Source organism: Electrophorus electricus, chromosome 8 (genome assembly GCF_041902795.1).
Source record: "Electrophorus electricus isolate QZ-2024a chromosome 8, ASM4190279v1, whole genome shotgun sequence".
Lineage (NCBI taxonomy): Eukaryota > Metazoa > Chordata > Actinopteri > Gymnotiformes > Gymnotidae > Electrophorus > Electrophorus electricus.
In genome coordinates, this window is record NC_137504.1 from 20,081,313 (window position 1) to 20,102,451 (window position 21,139).

Consider the following 21,139-nt stretch of genomic DNA (forward strand, 5'->3'; position numbering starts at 1 on the left):
TCATAAAATCACATGGCACAGGCAAAGCATTTTATGGTCTTCATTAGATTTGGGTATTTTATGCTTCAAAGAAATATGGACTGTAACCGCTCTTATACGAGACAGACCCCCTATAATGACCCTGTAATTGTGCATCTAAAACTATCATTACCAGTAGTTAGAGCTAAATGCAGCTCTCCCCTCACCACTTTTCCCTGTAAACCTGGAAACTTCACTGTTTCCTCCACCAAAACCACACCGGAGTCAAAGCCCTCCAGGGCCTCCTAATCCTCAGAGGTGTCCATCCTGCTGCCTGGGATGTCTGGGAGCGGAGATGGGCAGCTGTTGTGAGCTCTGTTCAGTGTGCTCAGGACACTTTGGGGACCACAGAGTGGCCCTCCGGTTCATTACCCCCTGCTGTCGGTGGATTAGCTCTGAAATCCCACTTGCTAAGAGCTTGCTCACTGGGATTTGTTTGGCGGTGCAGTTTTCCTGCGGAAATGTCACATGATGTGCTAAGATCCTTTCCTATGATTTCCACTTCATTTAACTCCTTTAGGAAGGACAGGAGACAGGATCACTGTGTGGAAAAAGCGATAGAGTTCTTTGTTTAAGACTGCACAGCTCAGGAAATAAACACACAACAAAGTATATGTTTATGACCGTGAGAATATGTGACCATGTTTAGTAGCCACAGTTTCTTTTGTCTCTACTTAATTTTTAATTTTATTTCTTTAGATTAATTTTAGTTCACTTTTGTTTTTAAATCAACTATATTTAACTATATTTTAATAAGTAGTATTTGTAACCTTTTCTTTTTATTTGTGGAAAAAAACCTACCTGAGGTGATGGATCTCAGGATTAAACAAGGTTTATTCTTCTCTGAATTGACACTGTGTTTGAAAAGTGCTATACAAGTAAACTTGCCTTGCCTAGAGAGAAGTCTATGGGATTTTAATGTTTCTTGAAAAGATGCTCAGGGTCTAACCACTATTTCTTCTATCTCACAGAAATAGCTCAGTTAACCAGCTATGACAGTGGAATTGCAGAAACCCCTGAAACCGACGATTCTGCAAGTGTGAGTAGTTTTGACAACTTTTACTTCAAAAGATGACAAATTTTGAAGTAATTTGTAATAAATACAAAAACCAAAAATAGAACTTAAAAGTTCAATGTTGTTTTAACTGTGGAAGACAAAGGTCCCACTTAATCAGTACATCAATGTGCTTAAAGCTCGTTTGTTTTCTTTCTTTGAATAGATTCTTAAGTTTAGCTCAAATATGTCAGTCACTGAATCCCACGTTGAAAGATCTTAGACATGACCTGTGTTGGACGTGACCTGTCTAAATGCTCTATGCAAGGTGCTGTGTTCAGTCAACTTCACATTCCTCTTTCAGTCTCAAAGCTTAAGTGCGACTTTGAGATCACGCCGTAGACCCTGTGAAATTGACTTTGAGATGATCAAACTCATCAGCAACGGAGCTTACGGGTAACACATTTTACAGCTCCCTCCTGATTCTTTCATGGCTAACCTTTTTTTTTTTTTTTTTTCATTTCATAAATGTTACTACCTACATGATCTAAATTATGAGGATTTTTTTATTATTAAACACATTATTTGCATAGATATCTATAGAGGTTACAGCATGTATTAAGTTTTAATGAATGGGGAGCTTGCTTTTGGACTTTAAAGCCTGATGGTAACAGAGCCTAATCCCAAAGCGGTGGTGGTGGTTGTTGTTGCTTTTCTCCCAGTGCTGTGTATCTGGTGCGTCACAAGGAGACCAAGCAGCGCTTCGCCATGAAGAAGATAAACAAGCAGAACCTGATGCTGAGGAACCAGATCCAGCAGGCCTTTGTGGAGAGGGACATCCTCACCTTCGCCGAGAACCCCTTTGTTGTCAGCATGTTCTGCTCCTTTGAGACACGCAGACACCTCTGCATGGTCATGGAGTATGTGGAGGGTAAGACACACACACACACACACGCACACACCTTTGCATGGTCATGAAGTATGTATGTCGATGGTATTGCGCCCCCCCCCCCCCACACACACACACTTCTGCCTGATCATGGTGTATGTTGAGGGAGTAGATGCACACACACACACACACACACACACACACACAGAAAACTCAGGATGTTCACTGAAGTCAAGAGTCCATTGTGCTTCGAAGCCCGATGTCAGAGGTGAGCACTGTGTCATGACAGGTGGAGACTGCGCCACGTTACTGAAGAACATGGGTCCCCTACCTGTGGACATGGCCAGGATGTACTTCGCCGAGACCGTGCTGGCCTTGGAGTACCTGCACAACTATGGCATCGTCCACAGAGACCTGAAGCCAGACAAGTAAGCTCCCACGCAGAGCCTCAGCACTGTGAGCTCAGATCATCTGGCTGTGTTAGGTCATCTGATGATGCAAGGTCATCTGTACTCTGTTTTATGCTGGTTTACACACATCCTGTGCCTTTGCACCCACACAGTTTACTGGTCACATTGATGGGGCACATTAAGCTGACTGACTTCGGCTTGTCCAAGGTGGGCTTGATGAACATGACCACCAACCTCTATGAGGGCCACATCGAGAAGGATGCCAGAGAGTTCTTAGATAAACAGGTATTAAGGTTCTAGAAGGTTGTAGCAGCTGAACAATTAGTTTTGATTAAGCATAGGGTGTGTGTGTGTGCGTGCGTGTGTGCGTGCGTGCGTGCGTGCGCGTGTGTGTTGTTTTTCTTCTTCCCCAAGCTGTATCTTAGAACCCTTGTGCATTTGATGCAGGTCTGTGGCACTCCAGAGTATATCGCCCCAGAGGTGATCCTGCGGCAGGGCTACGGGAAGCCAGTGGACTGGTGGGCCATGGGGATTATCCTCTACGAGTTCCTGGTGGGCTGCGTGCCTTTCTTCGGAGACACTCCAGAGGAACTCTTTGGCCAAGTCATTAGCGGTCATTGCCTTTCTGATCCTTTTTCTTAGCTTTGCTGCTACAAACAGATATAAGAGAGGCTCTTCTAGCTAGAAATCATCCAGCAGCTACCTTCCCACACCTCGGCTGTGTCACTGTGTAGCTGTGTCTGCTTTCTGCTGCATCTTTTAGCTTGTTTGTTCATTAATGTGCCTCTGTGCTGGAGGCACATTGCCATAACACAGCACTCATAGCTATTTGCACTTACAGAATCTCAAAGCTCCAAAACCACACAAACATTTAGATGGCCAGACCTCACTATGGCTATAAATGTTGTCAAGGCTAAAGAAGGTATATTTACTAAGTTTGCCTAGGTCATATATTTGAAGACTATATATCACTCCCTGAACTTCACCTTAGCTGACATTAGCTGACATTCAGAATTCTGATTTAACTACTGCTATTGTGTCTACAAAATATGACCTTCAGAAATGTTGGCATGTACTGGTTTAGACGATAGACCCTCTTTTGCTAAATGAGGATTAGGCGATGCATGTCTGGAAATTAATGACGTGACAGGTCAAATTTGCTTTGCTCTCCATCATGAGACCAAGTGCTAATTAAGGGGTCTTGAAAAGTCAGCGCTACCTGCCACTGCCCACGGCACCCATGCATATGCATGCCCGCTGAATCGGATTAACATGTGCACTGCACGCAGCCACGGAGACAGTGGGCCAGAAAACTGCCATGACCCCTTTGTTTATCCGCACCTCTGACCTCTCAATGGAGCCCTCATGCAGTGAAAGGAAGCCAGGACCAGACTAGTGTGAGCGAGGCCCTTGCACCGCCCCACTGATCATATGCAAATTGCTTGGGCCGCTGATTGTCACAGTTTGAACCCCAGGGCGATTGTCCCACTGTTTGCATTCGCAGACGAACAAGCCAGGGAGACCATCTGTGTAGTGTTGTTCAACTGCATAATTTCATGTGCTGCTAACACGTCTCAACAGTGCTATGGAAGCCTAGCAGCCGTGCAGCTCTCGAGTTTTGTCCTCTCAGCATTCTCGCGCCTGATATGTGGCAAGTGCCTGGCATTGGGGAAATGGCCGGCTGACCAACTTTGCCCTTGTGCTCCTCTCCAGATGAGATAAACTGGCCAGAGGGAGAGGACGCACCCCCGGCCGATGCCCAGGAGCTCATCACACTGCTGCTCCGGCAAAGCCCCCTGGAACGGCTGGGAACTGGTACGTCTGAACTTTAGAATACCGGTCAGCGCACACACACACACACACACACACACACACACACACACACACACACACACACCACACACACCCAGATAGACACTGGTCACATTTCCCATCTCTCAGAGATATTCCAGCAATTATCTGCTCTCAGTTTTTCCTCATGTCATCGATGGTTCTAGTGACTGTTAGGTCGTGTAACTGTTATGCTCTGCTTCTTGTCCTCTTGCAGCATACACAGTTCAGCTGCCATAAAATGTGGGCTGAATATCTATAGTTTATTATTACCAGGCAACACTAGGGGACTCTTTACTACTTTGACGCACAGCGGCTTTTATGCCAGCTAGACATAGTGTACTGTGCGGTTGACCCACGTCTGTCATGTTTCCCCTGCTCATTCATAGCCGCTCTTAGCTGCTCGTATGAATATCAGCTGATATTATGTCTCTGTCCAAGATCAGCAGAGATCATGTCCCTGTCAGACCCTAGTGAGCCTCCTCTCTTCCCATACATCATCACAACTTATCTTCCCTTCAACTGACTACATCAAGGCAGGGCAGGATACCTTCATCAGAATCTGTGCCTCCATTCTGGCGGATCTCCCGCTGCCCTGAGACTGAGGGGTCACCCACTGGAAATTGCACTGTGTAACTTATGACCATGATATCAATGTTGGGTACAGGCCAGCGAGAGAAAAAAGGCAGGACTGCATGATTTCTAGACATCCCACTCTCAGAGCCGGAAAGGACGTTCGACTCAGCGCATCACACCAGCTGGGTTTGGACCAGGCTGTAGGCTGTCTGTGAAAGACATGCACGAGAAAAACGTCCCTCGGCTATGATCAGGAGAGCTTAATGTTTAACATTAACATTACTCATGGGTCAGCACCATTTTAGCTCAATAAACATTTAGAATGTAGTTTATTTTATATATAATGCTGCAATTATGCATTTTTCTCACTTTGATTAGCAGCATGGGTAACTGTTGATCGAGTCACATCAACAGTTTGCAGTTGTTCGGTCTGTGTGGACTCGGAGGTGAAGTTCTGTGTGTGTTGTTTATGTGTGGATCAGCAGGAGGAGCCTATGAGGTCAAGCACCACAAGTTCTTTCACAATCTGGACTGGAACAGTCTACTCAGGCAGAAGGCTGAATTCATCCCCCAGCTAGAGTCCGAGGACGACACCAGCTACTTTGATAGTCAGTGTCTGATTATGCGTGTGTGTGTGTGTGTGTGTGCGCGTGCGTGCGTGCATGCGCATATTGCTCTCTGTGTGTGTGTCATGCATGCAGAGCAGGGCCATTGTCAAAATTACTTTAGGCACAAATCAGAGACTATTAATGTTGCCTTTAATAGTGAGTAATGAGTCAAAATAGTAAAATTGGAATTAGAGATTTGAATATAGAGCTTGAGAGTCATTGGTGTGGCTCTAGTAGACTCTGTTAGCTGAGTGTTAGCTGCCTTTTAAGTCTAGGGACATGAACATGCATCTACAGGTATTATACATATGTAGAGAAGGACACTGGGTGTAAAACTGTGGAGTAAAGGTTCCTCATACTCATATTTGGGTTTCACGCTCAGCCCGATCCGAACGATATCATCACCTTGAAACTGAAGAGGAGGAGGACACGAATGATGAAGATTTCAATGTTGAGCTACGCCAATTCTCATCTTCGTCACACCGATTTTCCAAAGTGAGCTTCCCACCCCCCCATTTTCATGCACACACATGCCTGTCGATATACTTTAAACATCCTTGTGTAACATGTAGTCAGTAATGTTCATATCTCTTCAGGAGAAACACAAGAGACATGATTGTTAAGGATCCTTTAGATCTCCGTGAGTTGGGCCTAAAGCTCTGATCTAAACCTCTCCCCAGTCATATATGGTGGCATTAGCTTTGGCCATAGAGCAAAGGTCATTTTCACACATCTGTTATCACTTGTACAGCCATTCATTTGCAGCAGGAATCAAAAGGAAAAGAAGCACTGCACCAGACAGCCTGGAACACGTCCGCCGACCCCTTGCGTGTGCAGTACAGACTGAGTTTGTCATGCATGAGTTGCAGGCTATGAGTTTTTGAGATATGGTTGGTTCTTGGAATATCTATGAAACAAGCTTTGAACTCACGCAAGATTCTCGGTTAGGTAGATCCATTTCAGACATCCTTGAGCTTCCTTTCATGCATCTTTTCTGTTTGTTTGGAAGGGACACTGAGCCCGAGATCCCATTCATCTGTTTGTTCTACCTTTTGGTCTCAGTTTTTCAAAAATGTTTTTGTTTTGTTTTTATTTCAAGTGTCAAATGTTATTCACAAATGCCTGTCCTGTGGGTGTGTGTGTGGGGGGGTGTGTGTGGGTGGGTGGGTGGGTGTAGGTGTACAGCAGTCTGGATCTGTCCCGTGGACAGCTGGAGGAGAAGGGAGAGCAGACGGAGAAGAAGAGCGAGAGTCCTCTGACTGTCGACTCGCTCAGCTGGACCCCAGACTTCACTGAACTGTACGTCAGAAGAACCTCTCCTCTCTTCCTGGTTCCTGCTCAGATTTAAATATGAAGGGCAGAGGGTCTAGTGTCTGTATAATACAGTGAAACTGCACTGTATAAGAGTATAAACTTGAGATGTCTTTTTACTCACATAGAAATGTAAAATATAATATACAAATAATAATAAAATAAATATAATGATGATGATGAATAGAAAATATTAGAATAACTTGGCATGATGTCTCATTTAAAGCGAGTGGTGTCATTCTTGCGAGCAGGTCATCTCTGTCCCACTCCTCTGACACGGACACCAGCCTGGCCAAGCCATCTGGTCTCCTGCCCAGGTTTGCCATCTCAGCTGAAGTGGAGAGCAGCGAGGGCTTGCCAGCCCAGAACGAGCCCAGCAAGACTGCCTTCTCCATCGGCGAGCTGCCCCAGGATGAACCTGAGGCCACCACGCCCTGCAGTACCGTCAGCAACTCCACCTTCTCAGGTGCCAGAGGCAGGGGGTGGAGAGAGGGCCACAGATGTGTGCTTTGAAGTGGTAGCGTTAGGATTCTGTAGCGGAATGGCCCACTTTTCTTTTGCCCCATTTGACCACTGAGCCCTAGCAGCTCAAACAAATCAATGAGATTGAATGCTGCAGGTGCAATTGACCCGCACAAATGCATCTTTTATTTCTGTACGACTTGATTGTGTGGTTTGTGACAGACGCCTTCACTCTGTTTGAACAGGGAGCTTCTCAGAGCACCTAGACCAGCTCCCATCACGGGCTGAGGGAGTGGCCAGTCCAGATGGTGCCTGCAAGCCATCTGCTGGGGACTCCGGGGCCCACCTAACCACCCAGAGACCTGGGGCCACAGATAAGCAGTGTGCAGTTAGCAAAGTGCCGAAATCTGCCTCTGCCAGCGCCCTGTCTCTCATGATCCCCGGGGGTGAGTGCTTTGGTGTTTGTACAAAACATCAAGGATGAAGTGTAAGGTTTTTCCCCCTTTTGAATTACACAGTGAAATGTGGCAAACTAGGTTGAAGGTGGTGTGCAAGAGATTAAACAGCTCTGAAATTGCCCTGGCTAAGATCCCCTGTTGTAGAATGGCTAAGGGTTGAAGCTGAGGATCGTCGAGTGCTCAGAGTCTCAGCAGTGCTGGGGGTAAGGGGCCGTAATGTGGAGAAAAACCCTGTTGGTCTTTTATCAGTAACCATGTCTTTTACTTTTATCAGTAACATAATAAGCAAAGAGCTATCGGAGGTGCAGGTCTCTATATCGCTTCTTCATTAACCAGTGTAGTGTTTACTTTGATTGTTCTTCCAGATGTTTTTGGCGTGTCCCCACTGGCTAGCCCAATGTCTCCATACTCACTGTCATCAGACCCCTCCTCCAGAGACTCCTCCCCGAGCCGAGACACCTCCCTCTCAACAGCCAGCTCTCGCCAGCCAATCATCATTCACAGCTCAGGAAAGAAGTTCGGTTTCACACTTCGAGCTATTCGAGTCTACGCTTGTGACAGTGATGTCTATACTGTCTATCACATGGTCTGGGTAACTGAAGCAATTTATTTAAGCTAATACTTTTTTATATTCAGTCAGTTCAATATTCCATCTTAAGGAACACATTAAGGAATTTATTTATGTTTTTTATGTTTGTTTTTACTTATTATGAATTCATTTTAATTTTAATATTGTTCTGCAAAAGAGTAAATGAAAAGTTGCTCATGTGGTGTGTTTTTTTTTGTGTGTGTGTGTGTGTGTGTCAGAATGTGGAGGACGGGGGTCCTGCTCAGAAGTCTGGGCTCAAAGCTGGAGACTTGATCACCCATGTGAATGGAGAAACTGTCCATGGACTGGTCCACACGGAGGTGGTCGAGCTCCTGCTGAAGGTGGGAGGGCCATACTCATACAGCCTTTCATTCACAAACAGAAATGTCTGAACTTCGTAGATGCTGACATGGGAATCGCACAGTAAAGTCACCTGCCTCTTTGTCTCCAGAGTGGAAGTAAGGTCGCCATATCCACTACCCCTTTTGAGAACACTTCGATTAAAACGGGACCAGCTAGAAGGAACAGTTACAGGAGCAGAATGATAAGGAGAACAAAGAAGCCCAAGAAGGAGAAAACACAAGAGCGGTAAGATTTCTTCTACAAACGAGAATTTAATTGCACACTTGTCAAGTGTAAATTTAAATAAAGGCTTTTATTATTATTCATTTTTCACATGAGTGGAAATTCAGCAGCTTGCTGCTGTTTCTTCTTTCACCACTAGGAGTCGCTGTGGTTCCATCATAAACCGTATGCTGCGCATCCATCATGCCGTGATGCAATAGCAGTTTATGCAGTTGAGTGACTCCTCGCTGTCTTCTCCATCCCCAGGCGTCGGTCAGTGTTCAGGCGCTTTGCCATGCAGCCATCTCCACTCCTCCACACCAGCCGGAGCTTCACCTCCCTGAACCGCTCGCTGTCCTCAGGGGAGAGTCTGCCTGGGTCCCCCACGCACAGCCTGTCCCCCCGCTCTCCTACTGCCGCCTTCCGACCCACCCCCGACTTCAACCAGTCAGGTGAGGGCATCACCGTTTATGGCTCTGGGTGTAACATTTGTGTGCTTATGGGTTCTTTACTTTTTTTTTTTTTTTTTTTTTTTTTTTTTTTTTTTTTTAATTGCATATTCAAATGTAAAACTGATGGACTTTTACAGGTTGGATTATTGTGAGTGTTAATGGATAGAAATGTAAGCATGTAGCTGTGCTCACACAGGTATGTTCATGTCCACTGCATTCGTAGGTGGCACCTCCTCTCAAAGCAGTTCACCCAGCTCCAGTGCCCCCAATTCCCCTGCTGGCTCTGGCCATATCCGACCCAATACCCTGCATGGTTTGGGGCCCAAGTTGCCTGGCCAACGGCTGCGTCAGGGCCGCCGTAAATCTGCAGGGAGCATCCCTCTCTCTCCACTGGCTCGGACGCCCTCACCAACCCCTCAGCCAACTTCCCCTCAGCGCTCCCCATCCCCCCTGCTGACTCACTCAGTGGGAAGCTCTAAAACCACTCAGACCTTCCCTGCCAAGATGCATTCACCCCCTACGATTGTCAGGCACATGGTGCGACCTAAAAGTGCTGAGCCTCCCCGCTCGCCACTCCTTAAGAGGGTCCAGTCAGAGGAAAAGCTCTCACCATCCTACACCGGGGACAAGAAGCATCTTTGTACGCGGAAACACAGCCTGGAGGTGACTCAAGAGGAAGTTCATGGTGAGGTTGCATCCGGAGGGGAGTACACACTACAATGCGTGGAGGAGAACTCTTGTGAACCACCTGCCATTACGCGGGTAAGACCTGCTGAGCAGGGTTGCTTGAAGCGCCCTGTCACTCGTAAGGTTGGGCGCCAGGAATCTGTAGAAGATCTCGACAAGGAGAAATTGAAAGTAAAAGTTGTGGCAAAAAGACAGGACTGGCCTGAGAGAAGAGAGTGCCTGCAAAAGCAAGATGCTTTGCAAGAGACCGAGTGTGCAGTGAGCACCCACGCTGATGATAAGGACAGGGGACACCCTGGACGCCCCAGTAGCAGATCGCAGGGCAGTACTGAATCTGGTACACTTGATAGCAGAGCTGCTAATGCCATACTAAAAGATGTCCTGTACAAAAAACTGAACACCAGAGTGTGTGAAAGCATCACGGAGTCTCTTAACAGCAGTGCGGACTGTGTCTCAATATTACATGAGGGTGTCAGATCTGCTCCAACCCAGTCAGACAGACAGCTATCCAGGCAGATTAAAGAGGGCAGTAAACCCGATAGGCTTGATTTCAAAGCACCCAACGTGGAGTTTGCGAGAAAGAAGCAGTCTTTTGAGGAGCGCGAGGACTGCATGTGTTGGATCACCCCAAGTGTCCATGAAAGCCTTCACTTCAACACCACCAGGTCCAAAAGTCTGCAACTGGACTCTACTTTGAATTTAGATCCTACCAAAGGCACCCCTGGAATAAGTGCAGATTCTTTGGGCCCTAAGCTGTTCAGCGGGCGGGGGGAGAGTGCGGTGGAAAAACTTCAGATGATCTCCTCCACCGAGGGGCCCATCAGGAAGACCTCATCAGAGTACAAACTAGAGGGTCGTCTTGTGTCTTCTCTTAAGCCGCTGGAGGGGACATTGGACATTGGCCTGCTGTCTGGACCCAGAGTGTCCAAGACTGATACATGTCTCTCCAAGATGGTGAGCTGCCAGGTTGACAGTGGGGGGCTGCTGGGAACTCATCAGAACCAGAGCGAGAAGCAACTGCTAAGCCCTCAGCAGACTTCCACAAGCAAGCAGACATCCTCTCCACCAGGGCTGGAAAGTCATGGGGCTAATTTGACTCTGAGCAGCCAAAACAGTGGAAAAGAACTTGCAGGGGCTAGAGGCAGTGTTGTTAGTTCCATTATCAGTGAAGGCACCCATGACACAAATAAGCAGGGTGAAGGGATCAAGTTCCAGGTGATGTCTACTAAAATGGAGCCACTGGACTTGAGTGGAAAATCGGAGAGTAGGTTGAAAACAGCCCAGGAGATGAGGGCTGCCCGACACAGCACTCATTTCGTCTGTGGGAAAACGCCTTCTATCAGGGAAGTCAGCAACGAAGACCAGGATGATGAAATGGAAAACCCTCAGCAAAAGCCTACCCAGCAAAACCACACTGCAGATCCAAAGATCCCAGTGACCTGTGACCATGAGGTCAAGCAAACCACATCAGTATCAGAGAATAGTGATGTTCCAAACGAGAGAAGCGAGCCCCTTGTCAGTCCACAGAACCCGAGCCCAGCTTTAGTAAATAATAGCAAAGTAAGCATGGCCAGTGGTAGAGATGGGAATACAATTACCGCAAGAGTAGTTTCAGAGCAGGCACATCAAGCAAGAGCAGCTGAAGATGGTGTAATAGGGACACGACACTCAAGTACGGCAACAGCCCAAAATCTGCCTGAGAAAAAAGTGAGAACATTTAGTGCAGAAAACTCACTCCTGAATTCAGAACATTCACTAGCAAGTGGAATAGACAAACCAGAAAGCACAGTTGAAGCCACAGATAAGTTTTCAGAGAAGGTACATATGCAGACTGCTGTCAGACACACAGCAAGTAGCACAGCAGTTTCACACGTGGAATCGGAGCAGGTTCAATCACAGGGATTAGTTGAACAAAAAATAACTGTTTCACAGGGTTTAGACTTAACACCCTTGGTTCCAACTTCCACTTCTGCTGTATCTTTAACATCAGCAACTTCACCAGCACTAGGCAGCTCTATTATTACAAACCTACTCTCTCCAGATCCTCTCCTTCAAAACAAGCCGAGAAAAAACAGCACAGCTCCAAAAGCTGCTCCTCTAAAGGCCGTGCCTGTCAGAGAGCCTCAGTCACCACAGTGCATCCAGAAAAATCCCCAGCACTCCATGCACATCAAGTCAGACACGGCTCTAACTACACAATCACAGCAAATATCTTCCAAAACGCCAACCACTTCAGTAAATAAACACACAAGTATTTCAGACGTTCTTTCCAAAGATAACTCTGTCAAAACACAAAACATTAGTGCAGGAAATGACACAGAATCTAGTTCACAAGGCTCTGAGCGATGTGAAAATAAAAACACCGACAAGGATCACCTGACCTGTGTGATTGCAAAAGAGTCCACTAATGAATCCAGTTTGGCTGGGAAGCTTGCCAATAGTCCTGAAAATAAAACGATTGACGCAGGAGTGAAAATACCACTGAACAGAGAAGTAGGATTGAAAGATGATGTAAAATTCCCTATGACACCAGAATGTGTTGGTTCCACAGCAGTCAGGTGGGTTGAGAGAGAAGGGGCTGTAGCCACTAGTCACACCCTCTCCAGCTTTGTGTCCAAGCAGAACACTAGTGCCAGTCCACCAAAAATGAAAGGTAGTGATAACAAGCCAAGTGATATGGTGCAGGTTCAGCTTGTAAACCTTGAAGAAAAGTTAAAAGTCAAGAGACCTCCAGATTTGTCCAGCCAAAAGCTTTATAAGCCAATTCTTGAGATGTGTGGGAAAGAGTCAGGTCTGCTACAGAAATCTGTACAACATCCACAACAATCAGGTACGAGTTCTCCAGGAAAACATGGGCCCCTGAGCTGCAAGAACAAACCCAAGGTCGAATCCCCACTGGTTACATACCACAGTGGCAAAGTACCAGAAGAAAGAGGAAAGCAAGATAGCAAAGCACCTGTACGGACCACTACAACAGACAGTGTAGATGTAAAACTAAAGGAGCCGAAAGAAGCTACCCTTTATGCATCTATGGCAATGCCACAGAGAGAGGTCTCTTGCCGTACAGGCTCCCAGATTGCTTCTGTACCAGTGCTCCCTGTGCCTGCTGTTAAGGTTCACATACCCAGTGGTGCCCCCACAGGCAAGGGCACTGGTGCCACACCAGAGATGTCTGGACAGTCAAATAAGGAGCCAGCAAGGCTTAAAGTAGAGACCTCAAAATCAGACTCCTCACAGAAACCAAACCATAAAGACTTTCAGAGACCTACGGTGTTGCCAAAGGATGGCCCAGCTCCTGAGAAAGAGTCAGCTCGGCCCAAGCAATCCAAGGAGCTGCCACGAGGGAATAAGAATTGACATGGGGGATTTTGGTGGTTGCCATGTCAAGTTCCTTTTAAGAAAGACAAAAAGGCAATCTTCTTTTTCCATGCTTCGTATCATAATGCCTTTCCTTCTAAGGACCGGTGTAGCTGTTACTTCAGTGTTTTGTGAAGGGAAGAAGAGACTAGTCCGCTAGTGTGTATGCTAATCGGCAAATGCTCTGTTAACATTTATGCGTCGGGAAAATTGTAGGTTTGAATGTAGACCTGCTTTGCTGCTGATGGTCACTTTTTTGTTCTCCCTTGTATGGGAAGTCCCTGTATTTTGTGCGCGTCGTGAGGTGGAAAAGTGTGTGCAATCAGACGTGGTGAGAGTCAAAGCCTTTACAAGGCGTCAAAAAGAACTGCGCCAGTTGGGCTAAGTGGACTTGTTCCAAACACAAGCATCTGGAGCAGATGGAATCGTAGTGGATCTAACAAGTATTTCTTTCTCATTCAAACTAAAGTTGTGAAGTGAATTGCAGCTGTTTAATCACACTTAAATGCCACAAATGAAACATTTGTAGCAATAGTGCTTATTTATCAGCATACATTTTTCATGCAGTAAAGAAACTTAACCACCACTGTTTGATTTCATACCGCTACTGCTGTTGTTTTTGTCCTATCTAGTGACAAAATGTGCAGTTTTGTTTTGGGTAGTGGTGCACAGAAGGGATGTGCTTTGTCCTGTGCTTCTCACCTAGAACTATTTTATAATGGAATCATCTTACGGTTCTGGACTCATATTTAGTGGAAGGGGCCTTAGGGTATTTTGGGCAGTACAACTTGCTGTTCTTAGCAGGTTGTGGCAAAATTCACATTCCTTTCACATACATCTCTACATTTACTAAAGATGAATTTTTATGCAATGTACTGTACATAGAGCAATGTTAATTGTACAAACCGTGATCCATCAGATCAGTTAAATATGAGTGTTGTATGTTTTATATGTATATATTTTGCTATGTCTCATGTTTGTATACTGTACTCAATATGTTTGTTGCTCAGTGACCTTTTCATAGACGGAAACGTTTTCATCTGAAACTCATGTGGAGACTAAAAGTAGAAAAGGCACTATCATTGTCATTCTGAAATGAGTTGTACTTGAAATTTCACAGACACTAATAGTAGTAATAACGCTCACCTTCAGATGTGTGTCAGTCAGAATGAAAAGTCAAAATGGCGGAAAGCACCTCAACTGCCCTTTCCTTACGGTGATGGGTTAACCATAAGCTAACGGTATAAAATGTTTGAAAAGGAAAGACTACATGTTAAATACTGCAAAATAATAACACCGTTTTTAAAAACTGAAAGTTTAAAATTTCTATGTCATCATTCAAAATCTTTTTCCACATAAAATGTTAGGATTTTAGGACAAGTCTTTTCCAGGGGTCATTAACACATCAGAGACTGAAAGGGGGTTGAATTGAGGCAAGTGTTAGTGACATTTGTGATCAGGCAGGGTTGAGACAGTCAGGATTTTCAGCTGGGGTTCTCATAACTAGTTTGTTGCCCATTGCTTGTTCACTCATATACAACGTGTAATACTTATACAAGTGGGACATGTGTAATACTTATCTAGAGGCGATTTTGCACTGACCATAGACGTATCTAATAGCTGTTGATTTAAATCATGATTGATAAATACATTTCACACTTTCAAATTCAGGACTTTTCAGATGTGATTTGTAGTACATCTTCAAATGTACCCAATGTACCCTATAAAAATTCATCTTATTATCTAACGATTTCACTTCTACATTGACCTAGTGGCAAGTAGTAGGAAATAAGAGAGGTTTGGATCACTTTAATGTCTAATAATTGCTCTAAAATGACACATACTTCCATCACATACAATCCTAGTCATTTCTGCAGTATTTAAATGTGACAGGATATGCTATCAACTTTGCAGTAACTGTAGACAATACTAGGATATTAAAGTAATATTGTATGTTTAGAGTGCAAAGAGCATTCAGTAAATAGAAGCTGGATACAAATGCTCAAATCACAAATTAGGAAATGCACCATATGAAGAAAAGCTAATGAATTTGATTGTAGAGATTTTAAACTGTATTAGTGGAATCTGAAGTTTTACTGTTCCTCATAAGATTTGCAAATGTAGTCACTGTAGCCTGGAAGACAAAATGCACCTTACTATTATATTTAAAAAAAAATACTATATACTTGTTGCATTTCTGGACAGAGATCATGAATGAGGATAAGTGAGGATAAAGAACTGTGAATGTTTAATGGGACATACTTTGTCATCTGAAATAGCCAGCTTGAATATGGTCACGAATGAGCCACAAATGTTTCATTTGATGGATTTCTGTCCCCATGCCTTCAGCCTTGCTGATTGATGTTTCAATTCTGAACTAAGCACACTGTATTTTTGTTTACAGCTAATTCATGGAGTGTATATTTTGAATGTTGTGTTACTCATTTGCCAAATCTGTGTGCTACGTCACAGGAAATTACGTCGTGATCGTAGTGTATGTATGACGTCCTTCTGCAGGTTGTGCCGTTTAAGACATGTCAGTCTATGGTAGCCAGTTTGTCTGTTTTGAGTTTGTCGGGTCTGAAGGGTCCTGCATATTTTCTGGAGTTCTCTCTCTCTCTCTTTCTTTCTCTCTCTCTCTCTCTTTCTTTCTCTCTCTCTCTCTCTCTCTCTCTTTCTTTCTCTTTCTCTTTCTCTTTCAGTGTGTGAAACTAGTGTTCGTGTAGATGACCCTGCTTCCCACTGTATTTTAGGAACTGTGCAATAAGAGATGTGGTTTTGAGTTTTGTATTTCAAGGAAGCTCTATGGATGTTATAGATGTTGTATTCTATACAAATATTTATACTTCTAAAGTTGTATTATACTGAAAATTAAAAGGCATGACATGAACCTTCTGTGTTGTCTTCTTTTTTTTTTTTCAGCAGACTGTAACAATTCCCCCAAATTGTAAGACTGACTAGAAACTGTTTCACAAGCATGTCCATAAATAGATCCTGCAGTCTGATATGCTTAATCATCATATCGCTACTCAGTTTAACATGAAATAAATCAAGCTATGTGGAAATGCTACCAATACAACTACTAACTCAACTGCAGATTACATTGTCCAATATCCCTGCTGGACTCTTAATCTCAACCTAATGTGGGAAAAAAAAAAAAAAAAAGTATAAAGGCAAAAGCAGTACAATACAAATTTAGAAAGGCTCTATCTTGTATGTGCAGTCACTTGTTATAGTCGTGAATAGGCTACAGCTCTTCCCCAAAATCTTCCCACAGAATAAGACAAATACTATTATAGCAATTATAACAGCAAATGTAAGTAAAAGCAATATTGCTAGCTTTGTATTAGAAATTTCACAATTTAAGTCCACATCTATAATCTTATTTGTGGAATTACAAACTGTCTTCTGTATATTTCTCTTTTTTTTAGTATTCTCTTTTACCTATTTAATAAACTGATAATTGGTACAATTGCAAATCAGAGGGTTGTAGCTCAGATCAATGGTGCTGCCTTCCCTTAAATCCTCAACACTTTTAACATCCACTTTTGCAATTGAATTTCTGGCAAAGTTAAGTCGGCTTTTCTTTTGTGAGTAAAGAGCTGAGAAACTGAGACTGATTAGCTGATTTTCACTGAGATCAACAAATATGATATTTGTCAGGCCTTTAAATGCATTTTCACTGATGCTGGTGATACCACACAAAGAGAGAAACAAGGTATCCGAAAGAGGCACATAATTAGTTAATCTGCTGTTGCAAGGACTCCGCAACATATGACATTCTCTTTCAGATTCAGCACTCTAAGGTTCTTCAAGCCCTTCAAAGATGTACATTTGATAGATTAGTTTCTGTCAATGATAGGTTAAGTGTTTGAAGATTTTGTAGATTGCTAAATGGAGAGTTAGTACCTAAAGAATATTTAATGTGACTGCAGTCCAGATTGTGTAGATGTGGCGTGGCACTGAATGGATGAGAGTCCCACTGCATGGTAAAGTTATGGCTGAGATTTAGGAGTTTTAGTTCACTGAGACCAGATAATTGTTTGTTACTTGTTTTCTACTGATAGACAAATAAGTCAACATGGGGAAGTTGGCTGCACTGATGTGGCACACATCTTTAAAAGAGTTCTCATCTAGCACCAGGTGGACAGTGTTGACAGATTGGACATGTGGGCTGGGAAAGATGACAAATGGGCTCTGGTGAGGCCTAACTTTTGCAGCCCGGTCATGCATTGAAACACAGTGTCTGTGAGGTCAGGGAAATGTTGGAACTGGAAGTCTAAATCAACCACTGACATCTTACAGAAACACTGGATGCCAGCAAACTTTATGGAGCTTCTATAGCTGTCCTCATAAACCCCTAGATATAGCTTGTTTTGTTTTTTATCCCTTTGAGTCCCTTCAGCAACATGGAGGTGTCTATTTTGTTGAAGCAGCAACTAAAATCCAAACTGTATATCCAGTGAATGAAAAGCATTTGGTTCAACATCAACGAGTTCATTCCCTTTGAAGCTGAGGTGCAGTCCTCTTGTCACCTGAAGGGCTTGCAAATCAACTGCCTTTATCTACTCGATGGAATTCATGTCTAGAAAAATCTTTAGGCGTTGCAATGGATAAAAACTCAGGCCATCTAGGGAGCGAATATCATTTCCTTCAATATCTAGGGTCTCCAAGAATCTCAGACTTGCAATAGGGATGTCTGTTAGACTTTGTATCATAGACTGAGCTAGACTGGGGTATTTAAGGACCACTAGTCCTGATAAAGGACTGTTTGCTATGAACACCAGTGGGTTTCCTACCAAAATAAGGGTCTCAAGGTCTGATTGATGTTGAAAGATGTTCTTGTACATGATAACAATGCCGCACCTGTGTATGGGAGGTTCAAGAAAAACATGTTCTTTACATTTACATTTACGGCATTTAGCAGATGCTCTTATCCAGAACGACTTACAAAAATGCTTTGTCATTTACTCATAGAATACATCCTAGCCAGTACAGTATATTGGAGTCCAATATACCAATGAAATAGAAGTGTTGAAATACAGAGATCAATGCTGATGCCTAGAAGTGCAAAATACATAAGCTCTCTCAGACAATAATTGCAATAGACAAAAAGTACTAGAGTTTGTTAGTCAACATCAGTGCAATAAAAATACCTTACAATAAGTACTAGTTTCAGTTAGTTAAGTGTCACAATAAGTCCCTTCCATGTTACGTGTTTTCCATGTCTTGTGTTTTCTGTTGCATAGTTTTGTTTTGTCCTCACATTGATTCCTTACACCTGTCCCTCATTTCTAGTTTTGTGAATTTCATGTATTTAAACCCTGTTGTGGGCCTTGGTTGTAGCTGTTCATTGTTTGTTTGTTTGAATAGATTTTTCATTGTTTTAATGTGTTTTGTTATGGTTGTTTCTTTGTGTTTATCTTAGCCTTTGTGTTTCCTAGCCTGCTCCCTGTGTGTTGGTTTTATTTAATCATGTTTCCTCGTACTCTCCATGTTGGCTCTATGACCCTGGACCGTATAAACGACTCTGATTTTGGATTTGCCCCTACATTAAGATAGGAGCAGGGTCAGTGGTCATTTAAATATTCCACAAATAGATGGGTCTTCAGTCTGTGTTTGAACATTGCGTTTGTTCATTGCTCATTACATGTTCACCAAAAATCCTCTAACCTTGTCAGGTCCAGTGACACCAGATTCTTCAGCCTTTGGAAAGTTGAGTTGTATAGTGCCAGTAGGTAGTTGAAGCTGAAGTCTAGAGATTTGGTAGACTCTGTGATCTGGTTTGGCACAAAGCTTAGGTCCAAGTCACTGCAGTCATAACCATCAGCTGTCTAAAGAACCCAAAAAGGAAGCCCAAATGATCTCTAGTAACTTATTATTATTATTATTATTATTATTATTATTATTATTATTATTAATCAGTAATTATAATAAGTATAAACTATAATCAATCATTTAAGGCTTGATATATGTCTAATCTCCTTTTTTGAAAATGGAAAACATGCAGTATAATTACATCTTTTTTATGTATGTTCTACTCTGCACCAGATTTGTGGAAATTAAAAATATGTATAAAAATATCATAAGTAACAGGTTTCTCTATGCTCAGGTTATCGGTGAGACCATTTAGTGCATGATTATAAGTGATGAAAAGCAATTTTAATGTTAAGTCTGGATGGGGGAAAAAACGGGGGTGGCCACGCCTTCCCCGTGTAGCACACCTGCTCCTTCTTTTGTGTCGTTAGCAGCAAGCTGGCCCCCGTGTCTCACAGAGAGACTGGCTTTCACATTGGGCACACGGCCTCAGAGCTCCGGTGCCTACGCGCAAGCCTCAACGAGGCAAGAAGGAGGCGTCGCCAATGCCTGGCCCAGAGACAGGCAGAACAGCTGGTGCGCTTCGTGAGCCGCCGCCACCCGACCCGGCGAAGGACGATCCCCCACAGGCCAATCGGGCTTCAACCCAGCCGACGACTGGGGCACAGGCTGGGGCTCCTGCCGGCTTCCCTGGCCTTTTTCACAACTCTTTGTGTAACTTTGTTCATGTACCTGTCACTGTACGCGTCCCTATCACACTTAATATACCGGTAACTTTGTCCTCCTTTGTGTCTATACCTGTTCCCACTAGTGTGTCCGTCCCTGTCGTGGTCCCCTCTGTCCTGCTTGTGCTGGCCCATGTCGCGTCGCTCGGTCCTCCGGCCTCGCCGTTTAGCGTTGGTCTCAGGGTGTGGGGTGTGGGGGCGCCACGAACTCCCCGTGTAGCACACTTGCTCCTCGTTTTGTGTGGTTCTCGTGAGTGTGTATAAGTCTCTTGTTTAGTCGTGGATGTTGTCGGTGATTAACCTATCGTTAGCATGTGTGCTACGTTGTATGTTTCGTGTCAATAAATGTCACTTTGTCACATTCGGCTTGTTCCTGCGTCCTACCTCCGACGTCACACTTAAACAAAAATATGTCAAACCGATTAAATTCCTTGTTTTCGTAACTTTAAGTTTTGTGTAACAGGTTTCAGCAGCGTAAGGAATATACTGAACCTTAACTGTAAAGGCTGTTCTTTGCTCCAAGGAGTTGTTTCAGTACAGGACAGTGAGCAGATTAACACTGCAGTGCAGATATACGAGGAATGCAAAGCTTCCATAGTGTTTCCACACAAAATAACTGAACAATGTCTTGTTTTAAGTGGCTTGAACAGTTATGTAGAACAAGATTGCAGAACCTGAAAGCGAAATATTTCAGATGGAAAACTTGCTCATCCTACAATTGTTCTTCTTTGTCAGATAAAACAAAAAAAGGATCTTCACTGTCCTTTCGACCAAGGTCATTTTGATGCTGTACTGTAAGTAAATGAAGTAAGTTTATGGTCTTTCATTGTACCCATGTTAATTTTTTACTTATGTATTTTTATAATTATTTACTTTCAAATCATAATTAGCTTTTGTTTTTGCAGCTGACTATGAATTTAATGTGAATGGCTGGGTGACAGAAGCGCTTGTATCACACCGCTTTAGAACAGCCATCTGTCTGAAGATACTCTAGCACCACAGTACACATCATCTTCCAACAGAGGGCACCAATCTCCAGCTTTGCTTTCCCCCTTGACTGGCTACAAACTGAGGTGGGCTATGGAGTTATGTAATCTTTACATCCAGATAAACAAGACAAGTTATAATCTGTGTATATATAGAAAGAAATCTCTCAGGAGTTTAGTGTCGCAGTGAGTATGGAGGGGCACACAAGATTACTGTGCACTCAGATCCAAATGTTAATATGGAGAACAGGACTCGAGATGTTTTTACTACAATCTATGCTTCATGGTTGTGTGCCTGGGTGGCTTTTATAATGATTGACTCGGAAAACCCATCATGATTTAAAAGATCACCCTTCCTATGGTCCCATAGCAAAGGTAACGATCTATTCACATAACATTTAAAAAA

General features: G+C 43.7%; 2 protein-coding genes across 11 annotated transcripts in view; one reads left to right on the forward strand and one right to left on the reverse strand.

Moving 5' to 3' along the window:
- The window catches only part of mast4 (microtubule associated serine/threonine kinase family member 4), a 68,338-nt gene extending 52,243 nt beyond the window's left edge, over positions 1 to 16,095 (forward strand). For 8 of the 10 annotated variants that reach the window (XM_035526878.2, XM_035526880.2, XM_081718664.1 and 5 more), the window contains 17 exons: positions 990 to 1,057; positions 1,377 to 1,468; positions 1,735 to 1,943; positions 2,191 to 2,329; positions 2,464 to 2,596; positions 2,759 to 2,924; positions 4,025 to 4,126; positions 5,200 to 5,325; positions 5,708 to 5,820; positions 6,503 to 6,624; positions 6,888 to 7,102; positions 7,344 to 7,544; positions 7,922 to 8,148; positions 8,364 to 8,486; positions 8,597 to 8,733; positions 8,977 to 9,161; positions 9,385 to 16,095. In XM_035526878.2, the coding sequence (XP_035382771.1) occupies positions 990 to 1,057; positions 1,377 to 1,468; positions 1,735 to 1,943; positions 2,191 to 2,329; positions 2,464 to 2,596; positions 2,759 to 2,924; positions 4,025 to 4,126; positions 5,200 to 5,325; positions 5,708 to 5,820; positions 6,503 to 6,624; positions 6,888 to 7,102; positions 7,344 to 7,544; positions 7,922 to 8,148; positions 8,364 to 8,486; positions 8,597 to 8,733; positions 8,977 to 9,161; positions 9,385 to 13,205 (6,179 nt within the window). In that variant the 3' untranslated portion in view covers positions 13,206 to 16,095. The remainder of the gene's footprint in view (positions 1 to 989; positions 1,058 to 1,376; positions 1,469 to 1,734; positions 1,944 to 2,190; positions 2,330 to 2,463; positions 2,597 to 2,758; positions 2,925 to 4,024; positions 4,127 to 5,199; positions 5,326 to 5,707; positions 5,821 to 6,502; positions 6,625 to 6,887; positions 7,103 to 7,343; positions 7,545 to 7,921; positions 8,149 to 8,363; positions 8,487 to 8,596; positions 8,734 to 8,976; positions 9,162 to 9,384) is intronic. The other 2 variants (XM_035526879.2, XM_081718665.1) reach the window with 1 other exon arrangement.
- Positions 16,096 to 16,452: 357 nt separating this feature from the next.
- cd180 (CD180 molecule) lies at positions 16,453 to 19,882 on the reverse strand. The gene is given in 11 exon segments (XM_035526900.1): positions 16,453 to 16,472; positions 16,604 to 16,963; positions 16,966 to 17,028; positions 17,031 to 17,264; positions 17,267 to 17,353; positions 17,356 to 17,581; positions 17,584 to 17,659; positions 17,661 to 18,071; positions 18,879 to 19,039; positions 19,572 to 19,728; positions 19,821 to 19,882. Coding segments are annotated over 11 exon segments (1,857 nt in total).
- Positions 19,883 to 21,139: the final 1,257 nt, after the last annotated feature.